At 35.3% G+C, this 23,802-nt stretch overlaps 1 protein-coding gene across 3 annotated transcripts in view; it reads right to left on the bottom strand.

The window, feature by feature from the left end:
- Window positions 1–23,802, bottom strand: part of DPH6 (diphthamine biosynthesis 6) — a 499,664-nt gene that overhangs the window by 306,217 nt on the left and 169,645 nt on the right. For all 3 annotated transcript variants that reach the window (XM_069097640.1, XM_069097641.1, XM_069097642.1), the window contains exon 6: window positions 3,758–3,819. In XM_069097640.1, the coding sequence (XP_068953741.1) occupies window positions 3,758–3,819 (62 nt within the window). The remainder of the gene's footprint in view (window positions 1–3,757; window positions 3,820–23,802) is intronic.

Genomic DNA, 23,802 nt, shown 5'->3' with positions numbered 1-23,802 from the left:
TTCCTATTAGAATCACTATGCTCTAGGAGCATTGGCCAATTAGTTGCATTTTGTGTGAGTGTGTGTATGTGTGTTTCTGTAAAGACATAATGCTCACCTTGTTAAAGGAATGTGAAAAGTAGGGTAAATGAACAGGGAAATTTTACTATAACCATGATATTCTAGAAGTCAAGATTTCCAAATGAGGAAAGAATTAGTAACCACTGTGTGTGTATTTATGTATACATGCAGTATAAAAAGGGAATTATAGTGATCTACCATAATTTTTAAATATTCCAAGTCTAAGGATGTTTTATTTGATCCACAAAATTAGCACTGGTCCTCTATCACATCTGGCTTACCTTCCTGTGAATATTTATTTATTTTTTTCCATCTAAGCAAAATTGTTGCACATAGAGAATACCCTTAAGAGGTTTGCCATAAACACAAAATTTCAAATTCTCAAAGAAAAAAATGAATTAATTAATTATAACTTTAATATGAATGGTATATTTATAGCAGCTCTCTTTGTGGTGGCAAAGAACCGGAAATTGCAAGGATTTCCATTAACTGGGGAATAGCTCAACAAGTTATGCTATGGTTGAAATGGAATATTACAGCGCTACAAGAAATGATGAGCTCAAAGATCTTAGAAAGGCATGGAAAGACTTGTATGAAATGATGTAGAGTGAAGTGAACAGAACCAAGAGAACATTGTACATAATAATAAGAATATTTTTTTAAGAACGACTGGGAGACGAAGTCATTTTGACTATTATAAATACACAAATTAAAAATAAAAGACATATGAAGGAGAGATGCTATCTGCATGCAGGGAAAGAAATGATAAATAGAAGTATATAGAGAATAATTTTACATACATACATATATATATATATACACACACACCTATTTGTGTCTAATGGTAGTCATCTCTAGGGCAGAATTTGGGGGAGGAAAGGAAAAATAGGGGAAAAAAATAAATTTGCATGATAACTTTGTTGCATATTTGGAGGGAACAACAAGCTACATATGATAGGTTTGCAATTTCCTGAGCAATCATCTTTTTCATTGAATTGTATTATGGAAATGCTTGTTTTTTCAATGAACTGAATTTTTAAAAGGAGAAGGGTAGAGGGCATGGGCCCTGGGAGGAGATTCCATGGTAAATTGAAAATAGAATGATCATGAGGAAGGCCAAGGGTAGAGGTGGAATGTACAAATGAGCATGAACACATGGAAATTTTGACCATAGAGCAGTACTTCTGTCCTCACTACCTACCACAGGGTGAATACTATGAAGAAAGGAGCACAACAGAGAAAAAGGGGACTGGTGGCAACATCTACAAGGTAGTGACATAGAAATTGTTTAGAAAACGCCTAATTGGCACCAAAATAACTTCAATTCCTTGTGAAGCACATAGAGCCTAGAGAAGGAATAAATAAATATAAAGATTAAATCAAAGAATAAAATCTTAGAACAGATAATATGAAAGGAGAATTAAGGAAAAGAATGGAGTAAGGGAAATCTTTCTAGAAAAAAGTTCAAAAAATAAAGCTGAGGGGGAGGAAATACAGATTTTAATTACTTGACAGGAAAATACAAGGTTAAGAGAGTTATCATTTGGGTTATAACAACATAAAATACATATAATAATAAAAAATTTAATATCACATTTAATTAAAACCCTTCATCACAGTTCAAAAGACACCATAAGGATTTTTTCAGTGGCTCACAGTGCTCATAATGAATGTCAAATAACTAGCCATATGAACTTGAACAATTCATTCGTCTGAACTTTAGTTTCTCTTCATTTGTGAAAGGGAAATGGTAGGCTAGGTAATTACCTCTAAAATCTCTTCAGATAATATTTTCCTCTAAAAGTGCAGAAATACCAGTTGACAAAAACTTCTAATTATGAAAACTTCTAATTAGACATTTAAAAATTTTAACTTACTTTATCTAGTCTTTATATTCAAATTTTATTTTGGAGATTGTAAATTGAGGTTTATGTCTATATAACTTTTTCTTCTGTTATAGTACTAACTAGTTAAGTTATGCTTTTGGACATACTGTTTCAAAGGGGTGCGTGAAAGTGTCGTCCAGATTTTATGCTTTAATTGCCTGGACACTTTAAAAATTGTCATTTGACATAGAAAAACATTACAGGTATACTGAGATGAAATATGCCAACTATGACCAAAAGCACTAAATAAAATTTAAGACTCTCAGCTCCTGACTAATTTACCAGTCCTCTCCTTCCCCTCATTGCTAGTGCCTTTCCTAATGGTCATGTATGTAGGTACATAGTTTTTCATGTTGTCTCTTCAATTAGACTGTGACTTCCTTCACAGCAGTCAGTCAACTAGCATTTATAAAGGGTCTACTGTATACCAGGCACTGTGCTAAGCCTGAAAATAAAAATAAAAGTAGAAAGACAGTCTTTCCTTTTAGGAGTTTACATTATAAGGAGGAAGACAACATAAAAAAGGCAGCTGAAAAAGCAGATAGGGGTGAGACAGAGATATATGTGGGGAGTGGGGAGGAGAACATTGTAGAAGAAGTCCCGAGCATAGCTTGGAGAGGAATGAGACATGGACAATTTGGGCATCCTCCTTAAATGACATTTCTGGGAAGAATATTTCGGTCAGAAGAGACCACAGAGGCAGGGGGAATACCCAAAGTGTGAATTCCAGGGCTGAAATAACATCAGGATGAAGAGATTTCTGGGCATAGTTTTGCGTTTCCTCATATCCTGAGGAGTGGGGGCAGCAGATGGCACATAGTAAGTACCTAATTGCTTGTTAACTGATTCCACCAGTCCTGAGAGAGCAAACTCTTCCTTTCAATAATGATATTTCACACACACACACACACACACACACTCACACATGCGCGTGCACATGTGCGCACAGTGTAAAAGAATGGATTGCTAGAATAATGAGAAGACCTGGGTTCAAATGACACAGCTGATATTTATTAGTTGAATAACCTTAAGCATGTTATTTACTAGTTTTAGTTTCTTAATTTCCTCATCTGTAAATTTAAGGGAGTAAAAGCTGTAGTTCTTTCAGGGGGCTTTTGAAACTCAAATAAAAATACTTTGTAAATTAAAAAAAAACAGCTCTATGAATGTGCAATGTCAGAAAATATTATCAAGTTGGAGATTCATATGCTACCTTCAAATATTTCATCCCCCAAAACAAAATTTCCTTGAAAGGAAAAGGAAACAACAATTGGTATACATCAAAAAATAACACTGATTATTTATTTGACCACGCTTTGGTTTCATAAAATGAAATCTAAGAGGAAAGTAGTTTATATCAAGCCAAACACAGTACTTCATAACTTTGGCTAGCATCAACATAAAAATACTTAAATATAAGAAGATAACAATTGCTTTAGTACTTAATTTTAAAGGATAAAAAAAATAACACAAATTGCCTTGAAGATACTTTATATTGTTTCAGGATAAAACTCTTTCATTACCATATAAAATATTCTCCAACTTTCTCCACATCCCATGGTCATAGTAATGGTACTTAGAATGGCAAGAAAAAACAGCAAATTTTATAATATACTATAGAGTACAGTCAACTTTCTTGGGCCTCAGGCCAAAGGGCTGCTTCTAATTCATAAGACTTTTAAAGAACTCACACATTAGAAACTTAAACTTGCTTTTCTGATGATTTTAATGCGAAGCTATTTTTAGCAAGTGGTAGCACATCTTTTTCTCCTTTTAAATACAAATACTGAACAACCATAAGTCATTCTTACCTCACAGAGATCAGACTCCACTTGATCCAGTGTTTTCCCAAGATGTTTATCTGGATCTAAGCCTATCAAAAAAAATGGAAGGGGTGTTTTATTTTGGAATTTTTGTTTTTAGAAATGATTACTCTTTAAGATAGAGATTTGATAAGTTCATTTTTTTTAGAACTAGAGCAAACCTTCTACCCTGCCGTTCTAGCCTCTGTTATGTATTTAACATTGTTTTGATCAGAAAGCGTACATACCAAGCAAATACTAATAGTACCTGGATTCAATCCTAGGGAAAAAAATAAGCTCCCTTTCTTCTGCACTGTGTGTCAACCAAATTATGAATCCTTTTTTTAAAAAACTGTTTTAAAAAAATTTACTTAATAATTCAAGTCAACCCAACAAACATTAAATGCATGGCTATGATAGATACTGATGATTCAAATATTAAAAACAATAAACTTTCTTTCTTCAAGATACTTATAAAATGAAGATTATACCATATACATAATTGTGATGCAAGGTAGAACATGAAAGAGGTAAAAGGAATATTCAGAAAAATGTTCCATGAAAATGAGAGCAGGAGACAATAAAGATAAGGAGGAAGTAAGATTCAAAGAAAACTACCAGGGAAAAGTGGTACCTTATCAGAGCCTCAGAGGAAGGAAAGAATTTCAATAGGCAGGGTTAAGTAGAAAATACATTCATTCAGTCAGTCAGTCAGTAAATAAGCATTTATTAAGCTCCTATTATAGGCACTGTGCTAAGCACTGGGAATGAGAAGAAAACAAAAAAGATAGTCCAACAAAAAAACAATTATGTATAATAGGGGAAAAACACACAAAAACTCCCTTGCAACAAATAAGCAAATAAAAGTTACACACACAATGGCCACGTCCAAAAATGAAAGTTTTTGTACCTTGTGTCTATCACCTCTCATTCAGGAGTAGGGCAATATGTTTCATCATACCAGTTGTGGAGACAAAGAAGCATTGATTCTGACCTAAGTCTTTTAAAATTGTTTTTCTTTAACATGTTTCTGGCCTCATTTAAATTGTTTTCCCAATTCTACTCATTTAACTCTGCATAATTTCATACAAATCAGGATTCTCTGAAGTAATTTTTTTCCACTTTCTACAGTAAAATATTGCATTACATTCATATATCACAATTTGTTCAGCCATTCCCCAGTTGTTTTAAGAGGAAATCAAAGTTCTTCTTGAGCTCCTCCATGGCCTATGACCAATTCATATTTTTCTTGGAGGCTTTTGATGCAGGGGTTTTGACTTTGTTGTCTTTCTGATTCTATGTTTTGATCCTCTTTGTCACCAAAAAAAAGATGCTATAGTTTGGTTTCACTTCCTCTGTTTGCTCATCTTGCCAGCCAGATACTTAACTTTTGAGCTCTTTGACACAGTAGAACTCTGCTTCCAAAGTGGAGAATACTGTGTCTGAAATTTCTGGGGTTTTGCACAGTTATTGTCAGAGCTTCTTCTAGGCACTTGCCTCAGAACTGTGAGGAAGACTGCCCCTCCACAGCCTCAAATACCACAAATACTAGTCATGTGACCTTGGGCAAGTCACTTAACCCCAATTGCCCTCCAAAAAGCAAAAAAAAAAAACCCAACCAACTAAACTAAACTAAAAATAAATAAATTCTGGGGAAAAAAATTAAAATATTCTTTCAATTTGTTTGTTTTTTATCTTATTCAAGGAAAGGAAGCTGGTGTCCCAGTAGGCTGGTACTAACCAGACCAAAAAGCCCACAACTACTGTGTTTTTATATTTGGGTGTTGTTGAGTTTTTTTTTTTTTAATATTCAGTTTAATATACTTTCCTCTCCAGACAGTACTGCAGACTTATATCCACAGGACTTTGTCTGTTATGCTAGAGAAATCTCTTGCACACTGGAAATTTGCTCCACTGAAGGACTACATCTCACATTTGAAACTATCCTCTTCCACTGAAGGCTCCTTCTTACTGGCTGGTTTTTCCTAGAATTTGCATTTTAAAAGAGGCAGCCCAGGACAACAATGTGTTCATTCCTCCCCAGGTTGCAATGCTGACTCATCTCCAAAGAAATTTTTCTGTCATTGGTCCTCTCCACCCTCTCCTTTTCTGCACCCTTTCAAGTGTTATTTTTCTCCTACTAGAATATAAGCTCTTGAAGGCAAAACTTATCTTTCCTTCTGCTTATATATGAATTATCAGCTCTTACCAAAGTACCTAGCATGTAATAAGCACTAAATAAATATATATTGGTTGAATTTTGTTGAACAAAGTAACAATGTAAAAGACAGAAGTATCTTTCTAAGATAAGCAAACTGGAATTCACCTTGGTGAGACAAGGTTTTGCCAAAAATTCTTTTAAAAGAGGCTGAGTCTTCAGAAGAGAGAAGAAAACCAAATCACTAGTATTAAAAATGAAAAGGGTGAAATGCATTTAACAAACATGAAATTAAAGCAATTATAAGGAGTTATTTTGCCCAGTTATATGCCAATAAATTGAACAATTTAAGTGAAAGGGAAGAATATTTGTAAAAATATAAATTGCCTAGATTAGTAGAAAAGTAAAAAGATCCATTTTAGAAAAAGAAATTGAACAGGCCATAAAGGAGCTACCTAAGAGGAAAAGCACCGGGACCAGATGGATTTACAAGTCAATTCCATCAAACATTTAAAAATCAACTAATTCTCATTTCTGGGAGACAAGATGGCAGTCTAAGAAGTAAGTCACTCTTACTCTCCCATACTGATCTCTAAAAACTCAGAAAATATGGCCCTAGGAAAAACCCTCGAACAGTTAGGTGAGTAAAAAGATGGGGTGCAGGAATCTTTTAGCCTGTGAAGTTTGGGAGCTTAACAGGAAAGGTCCCTCTCCCTCCAGTGGAAGACTAGCAGTACAGAATAAAAGGTGTCCCAGCAAGTCAGCAGTAAGCCCCACTTCAGCAAACCAGCAGGAGACCCTGAGCCCAAGAGAAATGGAGAAGGCAAGTATCAATGCCAGGACCTCCTGAGTGCCTTGGCAGGGAAACCGGCAGACTCAGCAGTCAAATCTCCCACTTTAGCACAACTAGAGGAAGCACAACTTCAGGTGGGCAGGCATACTCTAGCAGTCAAACCTTTCAGTGCTTCAGAGTAGCCTAAGTGGGTAGGCATGTTCCAGTGGGAAGAACTCCCCATGACCCAAGAGTTTCAGTGTTGCTGACCCCAGCTCAGCACCAGGTAAGCTATCAGACAGCTATAGACACCGGTTGCCAGCACCTGAGGTCCCAGCACACAAAGCCAATGACTAGGACCGTGGCCTCTAGGACAAGAAGCTTGGGTCAGTGCCTCTTGTACTCCAGTGCCAGCAGGAGAGCTCAACTTTAAAAGTCAGAAAATAGGTAAACATCAAGAGCAAAAAGTAGAAATGGACAATGACCACAGATTCCTTCTATGGAGAAAGGGAAGATGGAAACACAAATTCAGAAGAGGACAACACTGTCCATATACCCCTATAGATATAATTAAAAGAGACAAGAAAGGAAACTACATCCTGCTAAAAGACACCATACGAACTGGGAATGCAACTAAAAATAACTAGAAAAAGAACAAATTAAAAATCACCAATTAAATACCAAATTAGAGATTCTGAAAACCAAAGGAGAAATCAATAACACTGAATAACATTAAGAAAGCTATTGAAATAATAAATAAAACTAATAGTTGGTTTTATGAAAAACAACAATAAAACATAAACCTTTGGTTAATTTGATTTAAAAAAGAAGAAAACCCGAATTATCAGTATCAAAAATGAAAAGGGTGAATTTCACCACCAATAAAGAGGCAATTAAACTAGGAGCTATTTTGCCCAACTGTATGCCAATAAATTTGACACTCTTATGAAAAGGATGAACATTTACAAAAATATAAATTGCCCAGATTAACAGAAGAGGAAATAAAATATGTAAATCACCCCATTTCAGGAAAAAAAAAATTGAACAAGTTATTAATGAACTCGCTAAGAAAAATATCTGGAAGGTCAGATGGATTTACAAGTGAATTCTAGGAAACATTTAAATAACAAATAATTTTAATACTATATAAACTATTTGGGAAAATAGGTGAAGATGGAGTCCTACCAAATTCTTTTTATGATACAAATATCGTGCTGATACCTAAACCAGGAAGAGTCAAAATAGAGAAAGAAAATTATAGACCAATTTCCCTAATGAATATTGATGCAAAAGTTTTAAATAAGATATAAGCAAAGAGATTATCTTATCTTAAGGATAATATACTATGAACTAGGTAGGAGAAAGTGTGGGAAAATTGGCACTCTAATGCACTGCTAGTGGAGTTGTGAACTGATCCTACCATTTTAGAGAACAATTTGGAACTATGCCCAAAGGGCTATAAAACTGTGCATACCCTTTGACCTAGGAATATCACTTTGAGGGGTTACAGCTTACTCTGAAACTCATAGATAGGGGTCTGCCCAAGCTTCACTTAATGGTTATATTTTGGGCCCTCCTGGTTTAGAGTGAATGTCAATGATAACTGTTTCTCTTTAGAACAGCAACCCTGAGGGTCTTCCCCTCCTACCTTGTTTTTTGTTTCTTTTTTCTAATTAAAGGGACCATTCCTTGACTCACTTCTTAAAGAGACCTATTCACTGAAGGGGTGTTACCTCACTCTAAGTGAGGAAGTGAAAAGTCAGGGTCTCCCATTGTATCCTGGGTCATCTCCAGTCATCCTAATTAATATTTGGTCATTGGATCCAGAAGGCTCTAGAGGAGAAAGTGATGCTGGTGACCTTGCCCAGCCCTCACTCACTCAAAAAAAAGTCAATTGCAAGTCATGTCATCATTTACCTGATGCCATGGTCTTCTTTAAAACGATGGACAAACACAACCACTTCTAGGTCTGTATCCCAAAGAGATAATAAAAATGGGAAAAGAACCCAAATGTACAAAAATATTTATAGCAACTCATATGTGGTGGCCAAGAAATGGATATTGAGGGAATGCGCACCAATTGGGGAATGCTTGAACAAGTTGTGGTATATGAATGTAAAGCAATACTACTGTGCTATAAGAAATGATGAGCAGATGAACTTCAGAAAAACCTGGACCAACATGAAGTGATACTGTGATGTGAGCAGAACCAGGAGAACCCTGTACACAATAACAGCAACCTTGTGTGATGACTAACTTTGACACATTTAGCTCTTCTCAGCAATGCAAGTATCTAAGACAACTCCAAAAGACTCATGATGGAAAATGTTACCCACATCCAGAAAAAGAACTATGGAGTCTGAATATCACCAATATTATTCAAGATTATACTGAAAATTCTAGCAATAGTAACAAGACAAGAAAAAGAAATTGAAGGAATCAGAATAGGTAATAAGGTGATAAAACTTGCTCTTTTTGCAGACAATAGGATGATATTCATTGAAAATCCCAAAGATTCAATTAAAAAGTTAGCTGAAACAATTAATAATTTAAGCAAAGTAGGAGGATATAAAGTAAGTCCACATAAATCATCAACATTTCTATATAATCTTAAAAAAAACCCTGAAAGAGGAGAATAAAAAATACCCCATTTTAAATAATTCTGGACTGTATAAAAAACCTGGGACTACACCTGTAAAATAGATCTAGGAACTATATAAACAAAATTATTAGAAGGATCTTTATATAAATAAAATCAGATTTAAGTAATTGGAGAAATACTGATTGTTTATTGGTAGGCAAGATCAATATAATAAAAATGACAATTTTACCCAAATTAATTTATATATTCAATGTAATCCCAATTGGATTACCACAAAATTATTTTACTGAATTAGGAAAAATAGTAACAAAATCCATTCAGAAAAACAAAAAGTCAAAAATATCAATGAAAATAATGAAAAAAAATGTAAAGGAAGGAGATTTAAGAGTACCAGATCTTAAACTATATTATAAGGCAGTACTCATCAAAACTATCTGGTACTTGCTAAAATAGAAAGGCAGATCAATGTAATAGAGTAGACATACAATTTACAGCAACAAATATTTGATAAATTTAAAGACTTAAGATTTTAGACTAAGAATTCATTATTTGGTAAAAAAAAAAAAAAATTGTTGGGAAAACCGGAAATCAGTATCACAGAAATTGGGCATGGACCAGGATCTTACACCATTTAGCAACATCTACATATAAAGAGAGATTTTATGAGAAAATTAGAAAAATATGGAACATATTACTCATCAGACTTGTGAACAATTTATGAATAAACGAGATACAATGTTAGGTGCAAAATGGATAATTTCAATTACTTTAAATTTACAAGTTTTTATACAAATAAAATAAATGTAGCCAAGATTAGAAGGAAAGCAGAAAATTAGGGGAAAATTTTATGGAAAATTTGTCAAATAAAGGTCTCAAGTATAAAACATATAAAGAACTCTGTCAAATCTATAAGAATACAAGTCATTCTTCAATTGATAAATGGTCAAATGTAATGAATAGGCAGTTTTCCAATGAAGACATCCAAAAATATTTATAGTCATATAAAAAAAATGTTCTAAATCATTATTGATTAGAGAAATGCAGATTAAAACAACCATGACATATCATTTTACACCTTCCAGGTTGGCTAAGATAATAGATGAGGAAAGTGGCAAATAATGGAGAGGATGAGGAAAAATTGGGACACTAATTCATTGTTGGTGGAGTTGTGAACTGATCCAACCATTTTAGAGAGTAATCTGAAATTATGCCCAAAGAATTATTAAATTACCTGTATCTTTTAACCCAGAAATACCACTACTTGGTCTAGTTCCAAAAATGATTAGGGAAAAAGGAAAAGTACCTGTATGTTCTAAAATGTTTATAGCGGCTCTCTTTGTGGTGGCAAAGAACTGGAAATTGGAGGGATGTACATCAATTGGGGGAATGGCTGAACAAGTTGTGGTGGTATGGTTGTGATGGAATACGACTGTGCTATAAGAAATGATGAGCTCAATGATTTTAGTAAAACATGGAAAGACTTGCACAAAATAATGAAGAGTGAAATGAGCAGAACCAAGAGAACACTGTATACTGTAACAGCAGTATTATTTTAAGAATGACTCCAAGCTATTACAAATACTAAAATTAACTATAAAGGATATATAAAGAAAGGTGCTATCAACAGCCAGAAAAAGAACTAATTAATAATATTATGTCTAGAATAATTTTACAAATACATATATTTGTGTCTAATGGTAGCCACGTCTTGAGGGGGGTTGAAGAAAAAAAGGAAAAAAAGAAATTTATATGATAATTTTGTTGCATATTCAAAAGGAATAGCACGTTGCACATAGTAGATTTGCAGTTTTATGTACACTCATCTTTTTATTATTGTACTATGTTATGTAAATGCTTGTTTTATTCCATAAATAAAAGAGGCAGAGTCAAGATGGTAGATGGACAGAAAGCAGTAGTGGGGTGCTCCTGCAAACAGATCTAGAAAATGCACCAGATCTAATCTTGATGAGCAAATTAAAAAAAAAAAAATCCACAGTGAGTTATTTTTCTAACTCAGCTCTGCAAAGGGAGACAGACAAGGAGGTATGTAGACACTGGAGATAGTGGACAGTCTGTACACCAGGGCAGGAGAAGGTCTCAGACCCAGACTGGACTAAGTCCAGATCCTTACTGGGGCACTACAACAAGGACAGGCTAGAACTGGCAGCGTTGTCACTCACTACAGGTCCATGGTGGACTGAGAAGAAGAAGTCAACAGTAACAGAGTGTAACTTTAAATGTCTAGCCCAGCCAGCAAAATAATAACAATGGCAAGAATCCCAAACTAATAAGGGGCCTATAATTCTGCTACTCTGAATCAAGAAAGCTTTCCAAATGTATGGGGTGGAGTTTAGGGTGGGGTGGAGTCTAGCAGCAGGCTACTTTTGCACAGACCTAAACCCAGGTCAGGAATTTTCAGAGTTCAGACCAGAGAGGGCAACAATAACATTTTGTCTTGGATCAACTACTTTGAGAACACTTGAGAGTTTGCAGGTCCCCGGCATATCCCTGTGATCCTAGAATAACACAATACCAATAACCAAAGAAAATAGTAACAGGATCAACCCAAATCTTCCCTCCAGACATTTGGCAGAGCCTAGCCCTAATATCAAATCTAAAATCAGGAAGTAGGCTGAAATAATGAGCAAACAAAAAAACTCCACTATAATGAGCTATTATAGCAGTGATGCTCAAGACTTACAAACACAGAAGAGAATAACACTGAAACATCTAGAAGCAATGCCTCAGAGAAAAACACGGGGGGAGCTCAAACTCAACGAGAATTTCTCAAAAATATCAAGAGTTGAAAAAAGTTTAAATTAAAAAAAATATATAATGATAGCACTTGAGAAAAAATTGGAAAAGAAATGAAACATAGGAAGGAAGGTATTTGAAAGGGAATTAGCAGTTTAGCTCAAAAGGTACAAAAACCTTGTCTGAGCAACAAGCTCTAGCCAAAATTCAAATCTGTGCAAGTACTTGCACGTGCACATGCATGTGTGTGTAAGTGTGTGTGTGTGTGTGTGTGTGTGTAAACTGGGAATTCTGATGAACCCAATGATCTATCATAATTCCTGAGGGCTCAATATGTCACCCACCTCCTGACAGACAGCTGATGGACTCAGAATGGAGATCCAAACAAAGTTTTTTAGACATGGCTAATATGAAAATTTGTTTTGTTTAACTATACATGTTTGTAAGAAGGGGTTTGTTTTTCTTGCTTTCTCAATGGGGAACAGGAAGAGGAATGTGGGAGAAAGAGAAAGGTGATCTTCCTTCGAAACAATAAAATTTAAAAGCTAAAGTGTACTTTGAATATAGATAACAATCATTGGCCCACTGTGGACATATAACCACTGTGCAACCTAAGCAGGCCAAGTTACAATTATCATTGCTTTTCATAGTTGCTTTGGTAGGTTTTTGTCATTCTTATTTAGTAGCTTCACTGAAGGATTTCTATGGAAAATTGCTAGTGAGGTATCTACAACTCCTAAACTATCACTCTCCTCACTCCAGGCTACTTCAGCAACTGCTACTGGTATTGGTAGGTAGGGTCACTAAAACTATTATTCTCAAAGGATTTTTTGTGGTAACAAGGAGGGCTGCTGGATCTTTTCAACTACTGTTACCCCCAAGCCTTCTATTGCTGATCTCTGTTGTTTATCAGGCAAATTAAGCTATTAGAGTACTCATTAAGTAGAACAAGGGCAACTATTACTAAAACACCTCCTGAAACAAGGGTACATACCCCACTTGTACACACAGGGTACCTGAGGAGAGGGGTTCAAACTCAGAGAACTCAGGTGGGTGGAGTGTAAACTCACAGCTCCTCATTACTGGAAGGGCTTTTCTTCTTTTTAGAGCCCTCGTGAAGTTCTCCTTAGGTACAGCTTTTTGCTGGGCTCTGATGGTTGGTGGCCTTGCAGAATCCTGAAGTTGCTTTTCCTTAATGTGTCTAATTTATCTATCAGCTTTCAGTAGAGATGCTGTCATCAGCCAGTGCAACTAGATGACACTTTGCTAACTCCACTGTTTGTCAGACCTCTCATTTGGCTCTGATAGACAGAATTCCTGAATTCATCTGCACTCTGAGGGTATAGAGGAAGGAGACAAAGATGCTATCCTGTCTGCACACACTTCCCCGCAAAGTATTCTTTCTCAGTGCCTTAGCCAGAGCCATTGAGCCACTAGACAGGCCTGCTCTTAGAATCCTGGAACTCCAGGGTTTTAAATCTGCCTCCTGATTTATCTTGTGCCACAAGGCACACGTGATTTTCTTTAACCATCTACAAGCCATGTCTGTGTGGCTTCATCTGCTCTCATCCAATTTTCAAAGCACCTCATCCTTCCCAAATTGATTAAGGAAGTTTTCAAACCTAGTTTGATCAACTGAGTCAATAAAGAAGATTGTGCCTTTTATGATTATGTTAATTGGGGAGATGGATCTAACCTCATACCTAGCTTTTGCCAGATTATGTAATTTCTTTAACTTATCATTTATTACTATCTTTCTTGTTTCTGCTGTAGAAATTTTCTTTTAGTTTTCATAATATTTTCCTTCTTCTTTCCTCCTCCACCTAAGGTCTTTTTGGTCAAATCCATCTCCTTAGCTCTCATTTGATTGGGCAATAATAAGTCCTAGTCGAAGCTTCTGTTGGTCATTGTTAGGGTTTTGATGGCTCAGAATGAGTATAAATAGTAGTTGTTTCTGTTCTGGCCAGAAACCCCGAGGGTCTTCCTCTCCCACACTGATTTTTTTTTTAACAGAGGCCATTTTTTGGCCTCAATTCTTATCTAACTTTAATCACTGAAAAGGTATTGCCTCAGACAAACAAACCTGGGAAAGACCTTAGCTTAAAAAGGCCAAGGTCTCCCACAATATCCGAGGTCATCTCTAGTCATCCTGATCTATATTTTGCCACTGGACCCTGATGATTCTGGAGGAGAAAGTGAGGCTGGTGACTTGGCACAGTTCTCCCTCACTTAAATTCAATTCACTTGCAAGTCATGGCATCACCTTCCTGATGTCCTGGTCCTCCTCAAGAAAGAAGGACAAACAACAAATGTGATAGGCATTGAGTATATGGATCTGCTTTTTATACTCTTGTTCTCATCCTTCCTCCTACTCACCAGCCCTCTCCCACTTCCTTCTCAACACTGTGGAGAACATCTATATAATACAAATTCCTTCCACTAAGCTTTTTAGATATTGTCCCTTCAGACTGAACTCATCTGTGCCCTCTATGTATACATGAACATACATATGCCCTCCCTTACATATTTATATATAAACACCCTCTTATACAAAGATACATATATGTATGTATATATATATACATATATGTATGTATATATATATATATACACACACACATAAACACATATATTCCCTTCAACTATCCTCATACTGAGAAAAGTCTTATGAGTTACAATTATCTTTTTTCCATGTAGGAATGTAAACAATTCAACTTTAACAAGTTCCTTATTTCTTTTTCCTGTTTACCTTCACATGCTTCTCTTGCTTCTTGTATTTGAAAGTAAAATTTTCTGTTCAACTCCTGTTTTTTCATCAAGAATGTTTGAAAATCCTCTATTTCATTGAATGACCATATTTTCCCCTGAAGCCTTATATTCAGTTTTGCTGGGTAGGTGATTCTTGGCTTTAGTCCTAGCTCCTGTGACATCTAAAATATCATATTCCAAGTCCTTGGATCCTTAATGCGGAAGGTGCTAGGTCTTGTGTTATCCGTATTATGTTCCCACAATACTCAAATTGTTTCTTCCTGAGTGCTTGCAGTATTTTCTCTGACATGGGAACTCTGGAATTTGGCTATAATATTCCTAGGAGTTTTCTTTTTGGGATCTTTTTAAAGAGGCAATTGGCAAATTCTTTCAATTTCTATTTTTCCCTCTGGTTCTAGTATATCAGGGCAATTTTGCTTGATAATTTCTTGAAAGATAGTGTCTAGGCTCTTTTTTTGATCATGGCTTTCAGGTAGTCCAATAATTTTAAAATTATCTCTTCTGGATCTATTTTCCAGGTCAGTGGTTTTTCCAATGAGACATTTCACATTGTCTTCTATTTTTTCATTTGTTTGGACCTGTTTTAGAATATCTTGATTTCTCATAAAGTCATTAGCTTCCAATTGCTCCAATCTTATTTTGAAGGAGTTATTCTCTTCAGTGAGTTTTTGAAATTTCTTTTCCATCTGACAAATTCTACTTTTTAAGGCAGTCTTCTACTCACTGGCTTTCTGAGCTTCTTTTGCCATTTGAGTTAGTCGAGTTTTTAAGGTGTTATTTTCTTCAGTGTACTTTTGGGTCTCCTTTAGCAGGCTGTTGACTTGCTTTTCATGACTTTCTTGCATCATTCTCCTTTCTCTACCCAATTTTTCCTCCATTTTCTTATTAGATTTTCAAAATCCTTCTTGAGCTCCTCCATGGCCTGTAATCAATTCATATTTTTCTTAGATGCTTTTGATGTATAAGTATTGACTTTGCTGTCCTGTCTTCCTCCCTCTCTATGCCTTGATCCTTTTTGTCCCGAAAAAAAGAATCTATGGTTTGATTACGTTTCCTGGGCTTGCTCATCTTGCCAGTCAATTATTTGACTTTTAAGCACTTTGCCACAATAGAACTCTGCTTCCAGAATGGAGAGAACTATGTCCCAAATCATTGGGGTTTTTGCAGCTGCTGGAGCTATTAGTTGGGTGCCCTCTCTACAGACACCACAAACTCTGGCTACATGTACATAAATATTTATAACAATTCTTTTTGTACCAAGAACTTCTACCAAAAAGTTGAATACAATGAGTGTGTCCATTAATTAGAGAATGACTGAATAAATTATGGAATATGATTATGTCATGAGTCATGACAAAAAGAATGACTTCAGAGAAGCCTGGGGATATTTGTATGAACAAATAAAGAAATGAGCAGAACACTGTAAAAAAAAATTAACTGAAAAACTGAAGAATTCTAATCTATGAAATGACCAATCATGAGTATAGAGGACTGACGATTGATGATCATGCAGTCACGGTTGGTAATTTCATACCCTGACAATAGGGGGATATGGAAAGTGAAGAAAAGCATATATTTTTGGACAATGACAAACATGAATTCATTTATTTTGACTATACTTTTTTCAGGATTGTATTGTTGTTATTTATTAATTGGCATGATAAAGGATGGGGAAATGAGAGCTAGCCATTGGAATTTTCCCTTCTCAGTGTCAGTTTGATGGTTTTCAATTTTTGTAGACAGGTATTTAGAATACTATTGTTTCCAATGAATTAAAAATAAGTCTTGGTCAGGAGACAATGAAGGGGTGCAACGTGGTATAGTGCCAATGCAATATTTACAGCACTGACCATGACTATAAATATTCCCACGTGGTGCTCAATCACAAAATATAGGAGACTCTACATATAGAAGACAGAATCATGAACATTTATTCAGACACTAGCAAACCAAATCCCCAAACCAGGAAATCAAATCCATCACAGCAACATGGAAGCTAATGTACTACAACGTAGCAGACAGCCATGCCATCCTTTAGCCTTCTCCCAAACCAACACAAGTCTAGTTGCCCCAGCAAGTGGGAAAAAAACAACTTTTACTTAGGAGCCCATCTATCTCTCTGCCTGAGTGTCCTCTCTCTCCCACCATCTCTCTGGCTCTGACTCCCAGTTTCCTGGGCTCTGCTCCTACTTTAGCAAACTCCTCCCACCACAGGCTCCATGTGATTACATTCAGCCTATTTGGGGGCAGAGTTTACTTTCAAAGCAGGGAAGGTCTTCAAATTCCCCTAGGCTCATTAAGGGGTAGGGAAAATCCTCAAATTCCCATCTGCTTTACATGTGGCTATGAGGAGGCAGAAACACAACAAATTAAGAACCATGAAGAAAAAACAAAGTGAAGGATATCATCAAAGAAATATATGATCAAAGAAGAAGTTCAACCAATTATATGGTAAGAGGGAGCAAAAACCAATAAACAGTCCATGTCATCCACAGGGATACTTATAATTTTAGAAGAAAGTTCATCACATTGTAGTAAATTTATATGGGATATGCAGAAATGTCACAGCTAAGAGGCCTAGAGTTGGCATCAAGGAAGGAACCATTCATATCAATGAGGTCATAGATCCAGGAGAGTATATATGAGTATCATTTCCAGTAAGCAGAGAAAGAATAATTCATGTGCTTGGATCTTTGGCTACTGGGTAATATAAGCAGGCAACTCTGAAAGTTTTGATGCAAAAATATTTAGATGCTAGTCTCAGGTCACTTGCATAATTTTTCCTATACTAATCTTCCTATATGAATATATTAATCCTATAATAACCCTATATCAATATGCTTCATCTAGTAAAAAAAAAATAAAATTTCTGTTTGGTTGGTAGATATAAAAATTTTCGGGTTTTTCTTCCTTTTCTGTCAAATGTAACATAATTGATTTGTTAGCTGTCTAATTTCTTGCCACAGTAGTCATCTGCTTTCTCATACCCATATACATACTCTGTCCTCAACAGACTGGCAATATACTATATAATTAAAATTATCTTCAAAATAACAAATGATATGCTCTGAATTACATGCACAGTATATGGTACTGCATATATCACTATATAAAAGGTTTTAACGTACATTTCAATGTTGTTAGATATTTCACAGGTACACTACAAAATCAAAATGAGAGTCTTTATATTTTCTCTGTATTTTTAATTGACTGCAGATGCAGTTTTAGATCACAATTCTGAGTTATCAGGTTGTAAAAACAGGTAATATACTCCATGATGGAGGTGGTTGCATGGCATTTTTTGGTTTGCCCTGAGGAAAAACAAAATTACTGAAACATGTAAATACAAACCACATTGGTCTCCCAAAATCTCACCTCGAATCATCATGCAATTATGACTAGCTGAAAATAGGTATAATTTTAATATTTAAAGATTTTACTCCACACATATAAATACATTTAATTATATCAATAGGTGCTGAAAAAAGCTATAAGCTTTAACAATTTAAACGAATAAAGTTTCAAAACATTACAGAAGATTTTAAATAGCTCACTGACTCATTATAGATTGTTTCACTACCTAAGGGATAGGCTTTTAAAACTATTTAATAGCTAAAATACAGAGTCAGACTTTTCTTGCTTGGAGTTAATAATGAAATAAGCTGCATGTGTGGAATTTTATAGGTTTGGTAATGGGATCTGAGTATTGTTTAGTGAGGGTAGTATGTGCTGCTATTATTCATGGCCGTGATGCTGCAGACATTTCACATATGGAACACCAGTCACTGAAGACATTTCACATACTGAGAACACTAAATAAAGTCAATGAGTATTTTGAGCAACAAAGAATGAATGACCTGATAAATACCTGGTCAGGTTTACAAGATGCTCATTTTATCTTAGACCATGTTTAGTTTAGGAAGCAGGCTTCTGGCATGGATGGGCTGTAATCTGCATCAACAGAGGGAACATACAAATCAAAGAAACCACAGATCCATTTGAGAGTTTCTGAGTATTACTATCTCCAACTAGAGAGAAATTCAAAGTTTGCTTGGAGATTCTTCTATAACAGCGTGATAATGTTACATGAGTAAGAGCTCTATTTTGCCAGAATTTTAAAGTTTTCTTCTGTTTTGGTAACCCAAAGATAATAAAAATGCTTTTAAAATTTCAATTTTATTAGCTATATAATTAATACTTTTAATAGTGGATATATATTTTTAAATCATCAGAATATACAGATTTATGTGCTCCATTTTAGTTTGATATTTGAGTACTCATGATACTTATTCCTTCCTGGTCCAAACAACAATTTTCATCATGAGCCTTCTGATTTATGCCCATAATGTTGCATCCTAAATGATTTTCATAAAAATTTGGAGAAAAGAAATATATGTTGCTATTCCTGTGAGAGTTGAGGACTAGAGTTATTCTCACTCTTAAAATGACGGTTTTCAAATGACCTGACACCACTGCTTTTAGTTTGATGATAGTCAAGAATGGAAAAGAATTTTCCATCCTTCTTTAGACCATCAGATACTGACATTTTTCCTAGGTACTATTTGATGCCAAGAGCACCAATAATTCCATATATGAAAAACCAGTTTTATGTACCAATAAAACAAGGTGCTAGAAAATAATGTGTAATGAAATGCTTGTAAAGATAATGACTACAGAATTCAAAAGTGGTACAACTTCCCCAATAAATATATTCCAAAATTATTTATCTATACTGCACATTATCTATTCTTGGTTTCCTAAATGAATATGGGGAGGTACTAAAATTGCTTTACAAGTGATATGGATAAAGGGTTGAATGAATGAGTTAAAAAAAATTGTTTCCTATGTGCCAAGCTCTAAATATTAGGTCTACAAATAGAAAAGCAAGGACAAACTTCTTCTCAAGGATCTTACATTTTAATGGGAGAGACTATATCCATAAGGAAACAAAGGAGAATGGGGAATAACAGAGGAGAGATTAGGGACACTTCACTTTGATTAGGGAAAATAAATGGATTGCTGAGTGCAGTAATAAGAGAGTAGACACATCCCATACAGAAAGTATAGCAGAGTTGAATTGATTGTGGTCTCCTGGTGGGGGTGGAGGGATTTTATTTGTGGGTCAGCCAGGTTGTACAAGAGAAGTCTACAGAACAAGTAAAGACAAGTATGGTGGTATGGACTTTTCTTAAAATAGTAGTCACCAATCAAGACACTGATTGTTGAAACATAAAAAAAGTGTCAATGATCTATGCATTTGTTCGTGTAAGAAATTCCCAGTATGGGTTCTCTCTCTACCTACGCTTCTAGGATTTAATCGATAAATTCCAGGGACTTCTCTGAGACATAGACGTTAAATGACTCAATAAGGGTCACAGATTTAGTATACCTTAGAAGTGAGTCTTGAACACAAGTTTCCCAGATTATAAGTCCAACACTTGATCCACAATGCCATGGTGTTGCTGTCTAAAACATGGCCAAATTAAAATTTTAAACCAAGTCAAATCTGTATTTTTTAAAACTTATATAAAAACAGTTACTTGAGTTTTACTCCTTGAAGAACATACTTATAATCCTAAGGTTAATATGGAAAAAAAAATTTAATATGCTTATACATTTACTCCCCAAAGAGCATATTCTACATAACCATGTTAACATTCTGGATCATATAACACTGAATAATTTTAAAAACCCATCCTCTATCATTCTATTTTCATTTTCTTAAAGAGTAGCCACTTAACTGGAAAATGTTTCCAGTCTGATAGCATAATCTTCTCTTTCTTGAAATAAACCAGGGTATTTAGACTCAATACAGTGAAATTACACAATACAGTATAATTTAAAAATCTCTCTCCTAATCTACGTAATGCCATAGACCTTCTATTTTATGTTATATAACAACTACATTAAGTTAAGATGCTCAAGAGCTGTGAAAGTCTATGAAATACTCACAATGGCTCATGGGCTTTTTCAGTGCAATTCAACTTCATCTAAAGGCTTCAATCTTTTCCAGTCCTTGGAAAAGATGTTTCTTTTTCTGTTTCATTCGATTTGAGTATCTTTCTCTAAGAAAGTCTGGGCCATGAATGGACATAAATTGTGCTTTACCAAAGGCCTTAACAGCCAGTTCAATTTACCTGCTGAACCAGTCATCTGTCGAATGTAAGTCCCTACAGTATCCATTTCCCACATCAAAAGCTTTATAATCACTCTGAGAGTTATATTTATTAATGTTGCTGCTAATATAAATGGTAAGAAATATCAATATTCATATAGCAGATGATTATATATCAAAGAAGCTAGAATGACGTTAAGTTTGTGGTTTTATCTCAAACACAGGAATGAATTACTTTAGATTAATATCAAGATTTACTCTGAAGAGCAGGAAGACTTTGCAATAAATCCTGACACCTAGCATTTAATCATGTGCTATAGATTTTTTCTTTAGTCTACCCAACTCAGAAGGAAGCTGGGTGGTTGAAACAACTGATACAACAAGACCTAGGCACTAGATAACTATGCAGAATTAAGAAATTAATTAGGAGGAAGAACCCATAATTTGCAGAACTGACATCTATTTTACTTTACTTGCATGTATCAATGGAAAGCAATTACAATTCAATTAAAATATTCAATTTTATTACTTTCCTGACTGACCTTGAAGTTAATGCCTGTTTTATTTAATTGTTTCATCTATGAATAAATGTTAACCCTACAATGTTATGCACCATTATTTTCAATGCATTTTTCAACTCCCCAACTGAATTATATCAGTCAATTTATTATCTCCTGTCAAGAAAGCAAGTGAAGGTTTATTTCTTTGAGACAGTTCAGTACATGATGAGAGAAACATCTCAAAATGTTTGATAATGCTGTTTTTAATGGCACCAAGTTGAATGAATTGTATTCTCATCTCAACTTTTGTGGCCTAGACTTTTACTGTAAAATCAGTAGGTAGTAGTAGAAAAGGTGTAATCACTTTTAGAAGCAATATCTAGTCTGCCTGTAATTCTTGATAAATCTATTGCAGACAGGAACTGAACACTGCCATGCATATGTCAACATGAGCTGCCTGACAATCTCTTAAAAAGTCTAGCTGGTTCATTGACCAGCAGACTTAGTGGCTGCCAAATTAAAAAAGAAATCTAAATCTAAATGGCCATATGGAGAAATATACTATATATATGTTCACAGTTTATAGTAAAATACACAGTTACTTTAGAAACTAAGCACTTCCGAAATAAAATCAATGCTACAAAAACTTCATACAATTGGAATGAAACATAAAAGGTTAATCTAATGAAATGGGCACTAAAATAGGAAATGTTTTCCAAGTCTAAAAATGATTACCTTGTACAGGATCAGACTTTAAAACTCAGTTTTACCACTTCTCCTATTAAGCCATCAAACACCAAGTCTACAACATTGAAAATATGCATGTTTTATGTTAAATCTCTACTCATTATAAGCTCCTTGAGAGAAGTACTCTATTTTTGTATCTATACTTGCACCCAGCACAATATATGTAAAAGGTTAACATCAAATAAATACATATTCCATGAAAGAATGAATGAACTTTACCTAATAAAACTGATGGATTTAGTAAACTACACGATTAAGAACTATCTAAACTTGGAAATGTTTTGGTATCCAAATACCCTGTTTACCTATATTTCCTGTGGGGAGACTTATAAGTTGCTTTTTATTTTTCCTTTTCAAATAAAGTTTACAGTACAAAGAGAAAGGAAGCTGAAAAAGAATTTTTAACTGCTTTTTACTGGATTGATGAAGGAAAATAATTTAAGGAATCTGAAACACTGACTCTGTCTTATTGCTTCTTTCATAACTTTGACTATAAAGTCTCAAATAGTACTATTCCAAATGTGGAAAACCATTATTTTCAGGGCATAGTAACCAAATCATTCAATACCTTTTTTTTTTTTTTTAAAACAAAACCATCAAAGGAAAGGCTCCTTAAAACATTAGCAGCATGTTTTTATGTATGTATAAACTTCATTTACCACCATTGGCTATCCCTTCAAAGTATATAATATTTAGATCCCCCAGATTTAAAAATTATCAGTACTTCGATCTGAGATGGCAATATTCCATAATGAATCATGGGAGGGACTTTTGGGAGTCAAGATGGCAGAGGAAGTAGTAAATTGCTTTAACTCTACCATATTCACCTCTAAACAATACTAAAACACTACCCCCAAAGAAATCCTGAAAGAGCAGACCAGCAAAAAAATAGGGTGAAACAATCTTTAGCCCACAGAACTTAGAAGATTGGCAGGAAAGGTCTATCTCACTTGGGTAGAAGGGAAATGCAGGCCAAGACAGGTAGCATCCCACCAAGCCAGCAGTAAGTCCCACAGTGGAAGATCCTGAGTTCCAGTGAGGTGGAACAGTCAAATGCCAACACAAGGATCCCCCCAACATGCCTCAGCCCAGTTCAGGGAATGGGCAGACTCTAGCTCCAAGAACCACCACGTGCTATAGCGTTGCTCTGGGCAAACAGCCAGATCTCTACTTACTTCTGTGTAGCTTTGGGGAAATGCAGAAACACCCCACTGGCCTCAGCATACCCCAGACATAACCACTAGGATGCCAGTTCAGCACCAGGTGAGCTACCAGACTCCTAAAGTCTCGACCAGCATCAGTCACCTTTTACCCAACTCCCTCAGCACAGCATCAGACACAAGGGTCCCTTGTGGGCCTCAGGGCAACATCGATGTATCACCAGGTAAATAGTCAGGGCCTGCAGTCCCTGGCACAAGAAGCCTGAGACAGCACCCTTTCCACTTGGGAGCTGAGATCAAATTTAAAAGAAAGGAAAAAGGCCAAAAAAGATGAGCAAACAACAACAATAACAACAAAAGAATCTGACCATATAAAGTTACTATGGTGACAGAGAAAAATCAAGACACAAACTTAGAATAGGACAATATCAAAACAACTATGGGTAAACCCCCAAAGAAAAACAGGAAGTGATCTCA

The sequence above is a fragment of the Petaurus breviceps genome, unplaced genomic scaffold, assembly GCF_028583685.1.
Source record: "Petaurus breviceps papuanus isolate PSGF00001 unplaced genomic scaffold, PetGlider_PUasm1.0 37, whole genome shotgun sequence".
Taxonomy (NCBI): domain Eukaryota; kingdom Metazoa; phylum Chordata; class Mammalia; order Diprotodontia; family Petauridae; genus Petaurus; species Petaurus breviceps.
The sequence above is the reverse complement of the archived record's forward strand: the minus strand, read 5'-3'. Positions and strand labels throughout refer to the sequence as shown.